This window comes from Takifugu flavidus, unplaced genomic scaffold, assembly GCF_003711565.1.
Source record: "Takifugu flavidus isolate HTHZ2018 unplaced genomic scaffold, ASM371156v2 ctg1086, whole genome shotgun sequence".
Taxonomy (NCBI): domain Eukaryota; kingdom Metazoa; phylum Chordata; class Actinopteri; order Tetraodontiformes; family Tetraodontidae; genus Takifugu; species Takifugu flavidus.
The window spans coordinates 1-13021 of NW_026621851.1; the positions used below are offsets into that span (position 1 = coordinate 1).

Sequence of the window (13021 nt, forward strand, 5' to 3'; positions counted from 1 at the left end):
CAGAGTTCAGAGGAAATGTAAGAAAACTAAAGCGTGATGATGTGTTTGTGTGGCAGCTGTTAGTCACATTAACAGCAGCAGGTTGTGAGTTTATTATTGGAGATGTTTAACACTTAAACCTCAGACAGTCATATAGTTACAGACTTAATGTGAATATTGTTGATTAGAAACAAGAATCAGGTTTAAACTGAAAGATGAATTCAGACATAAATGCTGGAACAATATTGAGTCTTGATCAGGTTCTTTCATCCTATAAATCAAAGGACTAATAGAGATGTGTTTCATAGTGAGAGGGGGGAGCACATCCTATCAAACTGGGACCAGGCAGCTCCACCAGGAGAGTCCTCTTGTTCACAATCTGGAAGCAGATCTGGAGATGCTGAAATGAAGCCCAAACAAAGTAAAACTGTTCAATATGAGATTTAATTTGTGATGTCATGAATTTGGAGTTGTGTTGATGATTTATGATAGATGGAAATCATTGGTTTACTTATGTTCAGGAAGTGATCTGCAGGAGGTGATAGAAGGTCATAAGATGAGTCTGAAGAGAAGATGTGAACATGTGACTGAAGGAACTAATGAAGCAGGAAGTGGAACCCTGCTGAACAAGATCTACACTGAGCTCTACATCACTGAGGGACAAAGTGAGGAGGTGGACACACAACATGAGGTGAGACAGCTTGAGAGAACCTCCAGAAGAACATCCAGGACACTCCAATCAAGTGCCAGGACATCTTCAAAGTCTTATCTGAGCAACAGAGACACATCAGAGTGGTTCTGACCAACGGTGTCGCCGGCGTTGGAAAAACCTTCTCAGTGCAGAAGTTCAGTCTGGACTGGGCAGAAGGTTTGGAGAACCAAGACATCAGTCTGGTGCTTCCGCTCTCATGCAGGGAGCTGAACTTGATCAGAGATGAGCAGCACAGTCTTCTCTCACTGCTTCATGTTTTCCATCCAACATTACAGAAGATCAGAGCAGAAGATCTGACTGTCTGGAAACTTCTGTTCATCTTTGATGGCCTGGATGAAAGCAGATTTTCACTGGGTTTCAACAAGCATCAGCTCATCTCTGATGTCACACAAGTATCGTCCGTTGGCGTGCTCCTGGTGAACCTCATCCAGGGGAACCTGCTTCCCTCAGCTCTCATCTGGATCACCTCCAGACCTGCAGCAGCCTATCAGATTCCTCCCTCGTGTGTTGACAGGATCACAGAAGTACGAGGCTTCACTGACTCCCAGAAGGAGGAGTACTTCAGGAGGAGGTTCAGTGATGAAGATCTGTCCAAGAGAATCATCTCACACATCAAGGCCTCCAGGAGCCTCCACATCATGTGTCTGATCCCAGTTTTCTGCTGGATCACTGCTATAGTTCTGGAGGACATGATGACCAGAGACCAGAGAGGAGAGCTGCCCCAAACCCTGACTGACCTCTACTCACACTTCCTGAGGGTTCAGATGAAGAGGAAGAAGCAGAAGTATGGAGGAAAGCAGAGACCAGGGAAACTGACTGAGGCTGATAAAGAACTCCTTCTGAAGTTGGGTCGGCTGGCGTTTGAACATCTGGAGAAAGGAAACATCATGTTCTACTCAGAAGATCTGGAGCGATGTGGACTGGACGTCTCCGAGGTGTCGGTGTACTCAGGAGTTTGTACAGAGATCTTCAAGAGAGAGAGTGTGATCTTCCAGAAATCAGTCTACTGCTTTGTTCATCTGAGCGTTCAGGAGTTTCTGGCTGCCGTCTACATGTTCCACTGTTACACCATCAATAAAAGGATTATGGAGTCTCTCCAAAAATATTTGAAACCAAACCCTTTTTCCTGGTTTGTTGGGTTGTTAAATAACGATCCAGTCACATCTCTTGATGACTTCCTCAGGAGAGCACTAATGAAATCTCTCAAAAGTGAAAATGGCCACCTGGACTTGTTTGTTCGCTTCCTTCATGGTCTCTCTCTGGAGTCCAATCAGAGGATCTTGGGTGGACTGTTGGATCAGAGGAACAGCCACCCAGAAACCATCCAGAAGGTCCTCAACAACCTGAAGGAGGAGAACAGTGATGGAATCTCCCCAGACAGAAGCATCAACATCTTCCACTGTCTGATGGAGATGAAGGATCAGTCAGTCCATCAGGAGATCCAAGAGTTCCTGAAGTCAAGGGAGAAATCATGGAGGAGACTGTCAGAGATCCACTGTTCAGCTCTGGCCTACCTGCTGCAGATGTCAGAGGAGGTTCTGGATGAGCTGAACCTGCAGCAGTACAACACCTCAGAGGAGGGACGACGTCGCCTGATTCCAGCTGTGAGGAACTGCAGGAAGTTCGAGTAAGTAAAGATTTTTGGGGCCAGACATCGGCGTTTAAATCAAGCGAGTGGATCATGTCAGGTAGCAATACCCCCTCCAGTGGTCATTCCTTCAATTCTTTATCTCCATTGCAGCGTCCATAAATTAAAAACAACAACAATTCATCCAGAAATGTTCAACACTGGCTGGATATAAGTTCAAAGGTCAATCCAGACAAATCAACATAAGGCAGGAATAATAGGAGCCACAAGTTAACTGACTATCATGAAATTACTGTCATGTCATTAAATCACTTTTGTTTGTTTGTAAACATCGTATTCGAACGACAGAAAAACACATTTTAACTAATGACACGTGACTATTTTGCTTCATTTGTTCAACGTAAAAACAGCCGGCCTCGTTGGTTTAAATGGGTGTTTTAGGTCTTTGTGGCGGTTCCGTTTGGAGCCTTTATGTGACCCACAAAGTTGTTTGACCCTTTCGACACCCGTTAGGTGGCAACTTCATCACTAGCAACAAAAGGTGCAGTGAAAATGATTTGAAGGGAACAGGCAGATATAACAGAAGCTGAGGGCAATCGATGCAACCAGAGACTCTGATGTCATCGATCGGATCGCTGAATTAAGACTTGACGCACCATCGTACAAATTGGATGAAATGCAAAATATCCAAAGAGCCGATAGACAGATAAAAAGATGCACGTTTCTTTAAACCATTTGCTATAATCATTTTAAATATTGAGTAATTATGAGCTGTTCTAAAATAAGACAAATGTTGAGAATAATTCAGTTGCATTTCAGATCTGATGGTCGTTCAAACTGTTGCTCTACGCTGTTGAATTTAGCTTTTCCAGGAAATGAGCTACATTTGTGTTGAGGTAGATTCTCAGATAAGTTGATGAGAAATCCCAAAGTTTGACTCACTATTTTTGTTTCATACACAACAGACTGTCTGGTAGTTTTCTTTCAACGAGTCATTGGGAAGTTGTGGCCTCAGCAATGACGTCAAACCCTTCTCATCTACGGGAGCTGGACTTAAGCAAGAACCAAAACCTGGCAGATGCCAGAGTAAAGTTACTGTCTTCTGCAATGATGCATCCAAACTGCAGACTGGAGACGCTCGGGTCAGGAGGCCTCTGTTGGTCTTTTCTAAATTTCTTTACATTTTCTGCTTTTCTCTTCATTTTCAGATTTAGAAATGTGTTTTTATTTGCCCCATTTATTCCTTTTCCAGGCTGTGGGACTGCAGTTTATCAGAGATCAGCTGTGGCTCTCTGGCCTCGGCGCTGAGGTCCAATCCCTCCCATCTGAGGGTTCTGGAGCTGAGTCTTAACCAGCTGAAGGCTCCAGAGTGAAGCTGCTCTGTGGTGCTCTCCAGGATCCTCTCTGTAAGCTGGAGACTCTCAGGTCAGTCAGAGATGATCCAGTACTTTCCCAGGTGTAACTAGTTAGACAATAACTGTTTCCATGTTTGATCTTTGTTATAAACGTAGTGTTTGCAGTTCTCAGAAAAAAGACCACACAGGACAGATTTGCAGTATTAAATTGGTTGTGGAAATCTGTCCCATGTGAGGATGGTCATCAATGACTAGAAAGGAAGTATCAGTTGTAGATTTGTCTTGTTTTATTTTAGGCTGGCCACAAAACCGCCCAAACATTCAGACCAATCAAAAATGGTTCTTCCTGTCTTTTAAAGATCAGAAGGAAAACTAGAAACCCCAAAAAGAAAGCTGCTGCAGTGTGCCATGCCCCTTCTCTCCTGAGAAAAGCCATCCCAAAAAAGAGAAAAGCCCAAGTGTGAAGTGAGCCCCCTGTTAAACCTTGGTACCGAAAGCCTGCAGTCATTCTCATCTTAGGTGGCTTCATTCCAGCCAGAAGCCCAAACCTGCCTCCCTCTTAAAGGGGCAGCAGGTCAGTCCAACCACAGAAACCTTCATGAAGATCTGAAGCTTTCAGCATCCACAATTGTTGCACCTCACTTCCATTGGAGTCCAAATCAGAAGTCAACAAGTTGATTCTACACCGATTCTACACAATGCAACCATTTTAAAAAGGTTTCCATCCATACGTTTTCACACATTTTTATATAAATCTGTTTGTTCATCGCCTCCTTCTGTTGTAATGGTCATTAAAGAAAATGACCTTATTGGAGTTTCTCTCCTCACAAATATGACTTTCTATGAACGATGCAATAAATGCAGCTGCAATCTAAGACAATATGGAAGTATGTGTATATAATAGTAGTGGAAGTAGCTCATAAAATAATACATTTGCTCTTCTCATCGAATCTCTCTATGTTATTAAAGAAAAACCTGCTCTTAGTCAACAACATCTAAGACATCAACCAAAATCCTAATTTTAATCAATCTAATATAAAACAGTAGAGAAGACTCTCTTTCTGCAGAGACACTGGTGGCAGGAATGCAGAAGTATCACCTGCTCAACTTGGAAGGTGGAGCAGAAACCACCAGCTGAGAAGGTCCTCAGCCAGAGGAAGTGGTGGAGAACCATGAAACTTGCTAAGCTCCACCTCAGCTCCAGAGACGGGCTGAGCTGGAGCTGTGGCACCAGTATCGCCCAGAAGAGCCTCCAACAAACGAGCTCTTCTCTTGGGAGGAGAGGGCTTTGAATCTCAGCTCAGTGTGCTTGTCTCTAGTAGGTGGCAGCTGCACCTTTTCCTGAGGTCCTTGTTGATGCCCTGAGGGGAATTGATGCTCCTGCAATGTTTTCTGGCAGCATTGAGCTTGCAGTGGGGCAATCAAACACACTGTGGGGGGGCTCTCTTTCCTTCTCTCATCTGGAGAACAAGTGACACCAGCTGCCAATCATTGTTGGAGAAATGTGCAGTCAGGGGAACGATGCGTCCAGACTATAGCCACCCTTCCAGCATCCAGCAGTGTCTAAAACCTTTGATTTGGTTTCACCAGAGAGTGTAGGGATTGCAGGGTCGCTGCAGCATCGCCCACAAGCTGTCAGGAGTGGGTCGCTTTGTCCCAACTCCTGACAAGAGTTGAGTGCTATTGAGAAATGTGGTCTCACAAACTTGGAAGGTATTTTGACCTACACACACTTTACATACGCTGTAGATCTTGTCCAACCGCCCTGAAAGAACCCAAAATAGGAACATACGGCAGATAAGCCGGTGCAGGACCAGAGGTTTGTTGCTTGTAAGCTGTGTTTTGCTCTGGTACATGTTGATTTTTATTTGTCTTCTCTCAAAATAATTGTTATTTAAGCCTAAGTGGCTGCAGTTTATCAGAGACCAGCTGTGATTCTGTGGCCTCAGCTCTGAAGTCCAACCACTCCCATCTGAGGGTTCTGGACCTGAGTTGGAACCAGTTGCAGGATTCAGGAGTGAAGCGGCTCTGTTCTGGACTGGAGAGTCCAAACTGTAAACTGGAGAGGCTCAGGTCAGTCTTCATTTTTCTACCTATATACCAGCTGCTAAGATGGTGAAGTGAGGCTGTTCTCAACACTGCTGTGATGCACCACATTAAAAACATTCCTTGGAATATCGTGAATTCAGGTCTGACCCAACTAAGAACTAACGTAGGTTTAGTACTGACGCAGATAACATGCAGCCCTGCACCGTATAACCTCATCCTGCATTTTTCAGATTGATTAACTGCAGTTTATCAGAGATCAGCTGTGGCTCTCTGGCCTCGGCGCTGAGGTCCAATCCCTCCCATCTCAGAGAACTGGACCTGAGCCTCAACGATCTGCTGGATCCAGGAGTGAAGCTGCTCTGTGGTTTTCTCCAGGATCCAAACTGCCGACTGGAAACTCTGAGGTAAACACCATTCTCAAAAATGTCCATTGTTCCATCCGAGGGTCCTCACACTTTCTGAGTGTGTGTGTTGTGCCCAGTTCCTTCAGGAGGGGGGGCCACACGGGGACCACTTATTCATGATAAATTGATTTAAGGACAATGAAAAAGCCGACAGATGGTAACCAAAATTAGACAAAACTAGGTGAGGGTGCCTGGTAGACACCAGCCAACGAGGAGGGAGATGGTGAGGGAGACAGGAAGTCATCTAAGACAGGTTGTGCCTTTAAAGATGAGCCATAGGTGAGATGGATCTCCATGATGAGATGGGAGGAAAGAGGTGGGAGAACCTGGGAAGAGTGAGGGCCAGAACAATATATATTCTCCTCTGGAACAGTGCAAACCTGAGAGGTTGGAATTGTGGTAATTACATATTACTATCATTTTTAACCTGGAACTAAATTAAATATTTACAGATCATGCCTTTGATTAACCTTTCAGATTAATACTGGTTTCACTTATAACCTTATAAAAGTTTCCCTTCTTTATTTAGATTAAGGGACTGCTGGTTATCAGAGATCAGCTGTGGCTCTCTGGCCTCGGCGCTGAGGTCCAATCCCTCCCATCTCAGAGAACTGGACCTGGTGGAACCAGCTGCAGGATTCAGGAGTGAAGCTGCTGTCTGATCTCGTAGAGAATCCAGACTATGGGCTGGAGACATTGAGTCATTTCAGCTGGTAGAAGCCAGTCAACTCCCGCTCATCTGCTGCATCACTCACTGACCACTGGTGAAGAGCATCTGTGGAAACATCTGCCGTCTACTCCCTCCATAGATGAAGAATTCAGTTTTTAAAAAGCGCTGGTGGACTTTCAGGAGATCAGTCGATGGTCGACAAAGCAGAAGCAGCTTCGCCTTGAAGTTAAATTAGTTCCTGGTATCACACAATGCATCTTTATAAAGTTCTAAATGGCTCCTCGGCCACTCTTAGAAGCATGGAAACATTCTCTTAATTGTCTCTTCAAATGTCTGTATTATACGTTACTATTTTACATCATGCCTTCAGAATCTTTAGGGTTTAGTATTTACTGTCTCTGTGACATGGAGCATTGGAATATTTCAGCTGCAGCCAGCAAAAACCCATCAGAATGACGCTATCGGTGGGAACCGCAGGTCATTTGACTTTAGTCAGTCTGTTCAATGTTATAGGATTTATTGCAATCTAATAAAAACTATGAAGAAATGTGGGAAATAGGAAATAAAAAGAAGCAAAATGACCAAATAAAACTCCCATGAATACTGTAAATTTAAAGATGTCAAGAATGGAATATCAGCTTAAATTTAATCAAACATAAAGTGTAAAGGCCTCCTTTAAGTTTACTGCAAAAATAAACACAAAATCAAGAGCAACACGCGCCAGAAACGTCTCATTCTCTCTTCTGTCTCCACTCATTCTTTTATATTCTTATTATATTAGGGTTAGCGTTAGCATTAGGGTTAGGTTAGCATTAGCATTAGAGTTAGAGTTAGGGTTAGCATTAGGGTTAGGGTTAACATTAGGGTTAGCGTTAGCATTAGGGTTAGCGTTAGCATTAGGGTTAGGGTTAGCATTAGGGTTAGCGTTAGCATTAGGGTTAGGGTTACCATTAGGTTTAGGGTTAGCATTAGGGTTAGCATTAGGGATAGGGTTAGCATTAGCATTAGGGTTAGGGTTAGAGTTAGAGTTAGGGTTAGCATTAGGGTTAGGGTAACATTAGGGTTAGGGTTAGCATTAGGATAGAGTTAGAGTTAGGGTTAGCATTAGGGTTAGGGTTAACATTAGGGTTAGCATTAGGTTAGCGTTAGCATTAGGGTTAGGGTTACCATTAGGTTTAGGGTTAGCATTAGGGTTAGCATTAGGGATAGGGTTAGCATTAGCATTAGGGTTAGGGTTAGAGTTAGAGTTAGGGTTAGCATTAGGGTTAGGGTAACATTAGGGTTAGGGTTAGCATTAGGGATAGAGTTAGAGTTAGGGTTAGCATTAGGGTTAGGGTTAACATTAGGGTTAGCATTAGGGTTAGCGTTAGCATTAGGGTTAGCATTAGGGTTAGGGTAGCATTAGGGTTAGCATTAGGGTTAGGGTTAGGGTTAGGGTTACATTAGGGTTAGCATTAGGGTTAGCATTAGCGTTAGCATTAGGGTTAGCATTAGGTTAGCATTAGGGCTAGGGTTAGCATTAGGGTTAGCATTAGGGTTAGGGTTAGGGTTAGGGTTAGCATTAGGGTTAGGGTTAACATTAGGGTTAGCATTAGCGTTAGCATTAGGGTTAGCATTAGGGCTAGGGTTAGCATTAGGGTAGGGTTGGAGTTAGGGTTAGCATTAGGGTTAGGGTTAGAGTTAGAGTTATGGTTAGCATTAGGGTTAGGGTTAGTGTTGGAGTTAGGGTTAGCATTAGGGTTGGAGTTAGGGTTAGCATTAGGGTTAGGGTTAGCCTTAGGGTTAGCCTTAGGGTTAGGGTTAGCATTAGGGTTAGCATTAGGGTTAGGGTTAGCATTAACCTTTAACCTCTTTATCGTTTACATTTTGTGATGTTGCTCCCTCCGAATCTTTGGACCTTCTGAGGTCTCTAATTTCCGTTTCCCCTTTTTACTCCCCTCGCCTTTTGCTTTTCCTGTTTTTTTTATTTTCAATTTAAATGTCCCTTCCCTTCCCTTGTATTTTATCTTTTGTATTGTTGTTTCCCCTGTTTCTAATTGAATTTGTGTTTCCCTGTAACATCTCCCCTGTTTTATTCTTTTTATTTTTCCTTTTAATTTCCTTTTTCCCTCTTTTGAACTGAACCTTTTCTCTTCATCCTTCCCTTCCTCCCCTCTCCTTCTTCATGCCATCTTTTCCTTGGTTCTCCTCCTTCCTTAACCTCATTTCTCCCTTTCCTCTCTTTTGCCTCCCTATACTTCTACCTTCTCCTTAGCCTCGTTAGGCCATGTGGCACTGCACTTGTCCTATTTTTCGTACCCTAACCTCCTGTGGGCTCTCCCGTATGCGGGCTGAGTCAAATTTGGGTTAGTTTGAGGTGGGTTTGGTTTATAGGTACAAGGCTTAGCGGGCACTAGATTGGGTTTTGGGTATGGGGACATCGGTTTGGGTTGGAATAATGAGGCTAGGATTGAGAACAGGACCATGGGCAATTTAGAAATCAGAATCAGATAGGGGGAGGGATAATTAATCAGAGTTAGTTAGGGTTAGAGGTTGAGGTTAGGGTTAGGGTTAGGGTTAGGGTTAGGGTGAGTTCAAATAGGGTTAGGGTTAGGGTTAGGGTTAGGGTTAGGGTTAGGGTTAGGGTGAGTTCAAATAGGGTTAGGGTTAGGGTTAGGTTAGGGTTAGGGTTAGGGTTAGGTGTGTGACTGTCGCTCATGTGACTGAACGTAGGCTAACCCTAACCCAACCCTAACCCTAACCCTAACCCTAACCCAACCCTAACCCTAACCCTAACCCTAACCCAACCCTAACCCTAACCCTAACCCTAACCCAACCCTAACCCTAACCCTAACCCTAACCTTGACCCCTAACCCTAACCCTGACTCTAACCCTAACCCCTAACCCTAACCCTGACTCTAACCCTAACCCTAACCCGAACCCAACCCTAACCCTAACCCTAACCCTAACCTTGACCCCTAACCCTAACCCTAACCCTAACCCTGACTCTAACCCTTCTCAGCTCTTTATCGCACACAAAGTTTTCTCACTGCCCACAAACATCCGGTCTTTTCCCATCAGGCAGACAGGTTTAGGGTTTAGAGCTGTGGAAAACTACCGTGACCATCGACATGCGCGTGCCTTTAAACAACCTGTGGCTCTTTTCAAGCCTTTCATGCACGACAAGTGAGATGACGAGCATGAGCATGAACCCCCCTCACGTGCAGAATGGGACATTAAAACGAGCCCCGGTCGACGCTCTCTGCTGCTCTTTGTCTCCACCTAGTGGACAAATGGAAGATGACAACGCAAAGATCTTTCAGTAGAATTCCAACTTTCACTCACAAACAGAAAATATTGACTTTTCTGTTTGAACGCTGCATTTGTACATTATTTTATGTTATTTTCTTAAAGCTTGTCAGTCCAGTTGGAGACTGATGGCACCATTCTGCGAAGCTTTTTACTTGATAAAAAGGTTCCTTCCCACTGAGACGACACAGATCACATGATTACAGATCTTCCTCATGATCCAGAGCTCACCAAATGCTCTAAACAGTGTTTAACTGAGATTATCTACTCACACATGATGACTTTATTTCCTTTTTAAGCAACATCCTGTAAAAGCAGCAGCAGAAACAGGTCACAGGAGACGTTTGTAGCTACGCCTGAATGTCCGAGCAGTTTTGGGTTCTGCTGCTCACCAGGATCAGCCGGACCAGGAGGTTCACCATGGCTGAACCTCTGCTGAAGAGGACCTTCTCCAGACTCAGAGGCAGAGAGCGATCACGTAGGAAGAGTGAGTCCAAACGGAGAGGTGAGCGAGCACACACACACCACACACACCACACACCACACACACACACACACACACACACACACACACACACACACACACGTTATGAATGTGATGGGTCTCTCTGGATCTCAGAACTTCTGCAGCAGCTGATGGAAATTTAAATGTTTGACTGAGGATGAAAAGAATCAACAGGAAGTGAGCGGGGGGGGGGGGGGGGTCGTCAGTCATGTGGCGTCCTGAGGGCAGCCGTTCAAATCGCCGCCTCAGCTCTGAGCTGGGAAATGTCACTGAACATGTCTGATGGTAAATTTGAGACCTTGCTGTTGGAAACATCAGAGGGAGGAAGTGACCTCAGTGATGGTGATGTGCACGTGCGCTGTCGTGGTTATTGTGAGAATAATAAAGCTACACATTCACCCTCCTCAGCAGGTCACATGACTCAACCCCATCCATCTCTGAGCAGCTTCACCCAGTCTGACAACCGGTCAACCAACAATAACACGCGTTCACATGTGCAATAAGCTAGTTACATCAGCCAATCACAAGTCAGGGTTAAGCCACACACACACACACACACACACACACACACACACACAACACACACACACACACACGCACACACACACACACACACACACATACAGGGCAAGATGATGAACTTCCTGTAGACAAAGTGGGTCAAGTAACCACTTCCTGTCATTAGTTTGACGAGATCAGGGTTTCAGAGTGTCACACACTGACCATTACTACTCTGACAACCACTGTCGTCATGGTCACAAAACACCCAAATGTGTGTGTGTGTGTGTGTGTGTGTGTGTGTGAGTGTGTGTGAGTGTGTGAGTGTGTGAGTGTGTGTGTGAGTGTGTGTGAGTGAGTGAGTGTGAGTGTGGTGTGAGTGAGTGAGTGTGTGAGTGTGTGAGTGTGTGAGTGAGTGAGTGTGTGAGTGAGTGAGTGTGAGTGAGTGTGAGTGAGTGATGTGAGTGTGAGTGAGTGAGTGTGTGTGTGAGTGAGTGCGTGTGCGTGCGTGAGTGTGCGTGAGTGAGTGTGTGCGTGTGTGTGTGTGAGTGTGTGAGTGTGTGTGTGAGTGTGTGAGTGTGTGTGCGTGTGTGTGCGTGAGTGAGTGTGTGAGTGTGTGAGTGTGGAGTGAGTGCGTGTGAGTGCGTGTGAGTGCGTGTGTGTGAGTGTGTGGTGTGTTGTGTGTGTGTGTGTGAGTGTGTGGTGTGTGTGTGAGTGTGTGTGTGTGTGGTGTGTGTGCGTGCGTGTGTGTGTGCGTGCGTGTGTGTGTGATGTGTGTGTGTGTGTGTGCGTGTGTGTGTGCGTGTGTGTGTGTGTGTGTGTGTGTGTGCGTGTGTGTGTGAGTGTGTGTGTGCGGTGTGTGTGAGTGTGTGTGTGTGTGTGCGTGAGTGTGTGAGTGTTGTGTGTGTGGTGCGTGAGTGTGTGTGGGTGCGTGTGTGTGTGCGTGCGTGGTGTGTGTGAGTGTGTGTGTGTGTGTTGCGTGTGTGTGTGAGTGTGGTGTGTGTGTGTGTGCGTGTGTGCGTGTGTGCGTGCGTGTGTGTGCGTGTGGTGTGTGTGCGTGCGTGTGTGTGTGTGAGTGAGTGTGTGAGTGTGTGCGTGTGTGGTGTGTGTGTGTGTGTGCGTGTGTGCGTGCGTGTGTGTGCGTGTTGTGTGTGCGTGTGTGGTGAGTGTGTGTGTGTGTGCGTGCGTGTGTGTGTGAGTGAGTGTGTTGTGTGGTGTGCGTGCGTGTGTTGTGTGAGTGTGTGCGTGGTGTGTGTGTGCGTGCGTGAGTGTGTGCGCGTGCGTGCGTGCGTGCGTGCGTGTGTGTGTAGTGTGTGTGTGTGTGTGCGTGCGTGTGACTGACACGTGCGCTCTCCCCCATCAGGAGCAGCAGAGGCTGTACCGCCGCTCCACCGAGGTCTCCAGCGCCACCTTCGAGCAGCCCGACCGCCACGTGCAGCTGTGGGTCAAACTGGTCACTCCGTTCATCAAGAACTTCTTCTGAGGTACAGACACACCTGGTGGGAGTGTTGCTGCTCTGGGTTCTGGTTCTGGTTCTGGTTCTGGGGGGGGGGGGACACACGTCCTGCTGAGTCGGCGACCTTCTGAGGGCGCTGGAGCCTCCAACGGTGGCGAGAGCTGATGTTCAGCTTCAGTTCACCGAGGAAGAAAAGATGTCTGAGACCTCCTCCTCTTCCCCCCCCCCCCCCCCCCCTCTGCCCCCCCTCCCTCTCCTCTCCCCCCCCCACCCCCCTCTGCCCCCCCCCTCCTCTGCCCCCCCCTCCTCTGCCCCCCCCTCCTCTGCCCCCCCCCCAGGAGGAAGTGTCAGGAGCAGCCCATTGACAGTAAATGGGTGGTGTCTGTCCGTCCGTCTGTCTTATCAGCACCTGGACAGAGTCGAGTAATCTGCTGCCAACAGTCGTAAATAGACTCTGAGCCCTCGACTGTTGTTGGGAGGAAGCAAAAGTCTGTTTCTGATTATTATGGGATGCCTC

At 46.2% G+C, this 13021-nt stretch overlaps 1 protein-coding gene across 1 annotated transcript; it reads left to right on the top strand.

Moving 5' to 3' along the window:
• Window positions 1-1122: 1122 nt before the first annotated feature.
• On the top strand, window positions 1123-6709 carry LOC130519682 (protein NLRC3-like; the record flags this gene model as incomplete). The annotated part of the gene is made up of 6 exons (XM_057023181.1): window positions 1123-2318; window positions 3245-3421; window positions 3532-3704; window positions 5534-5707; window positions 5914-6087; window positions 6617-6709. Coding segments are annotated over 3 exons (1494 nt in total), but the record flags the coding sequence as incomplete, so codon positions are not given.
• Between the last annotated feature and the right edge of the window lie 6312 nt (window positions 6710-13021).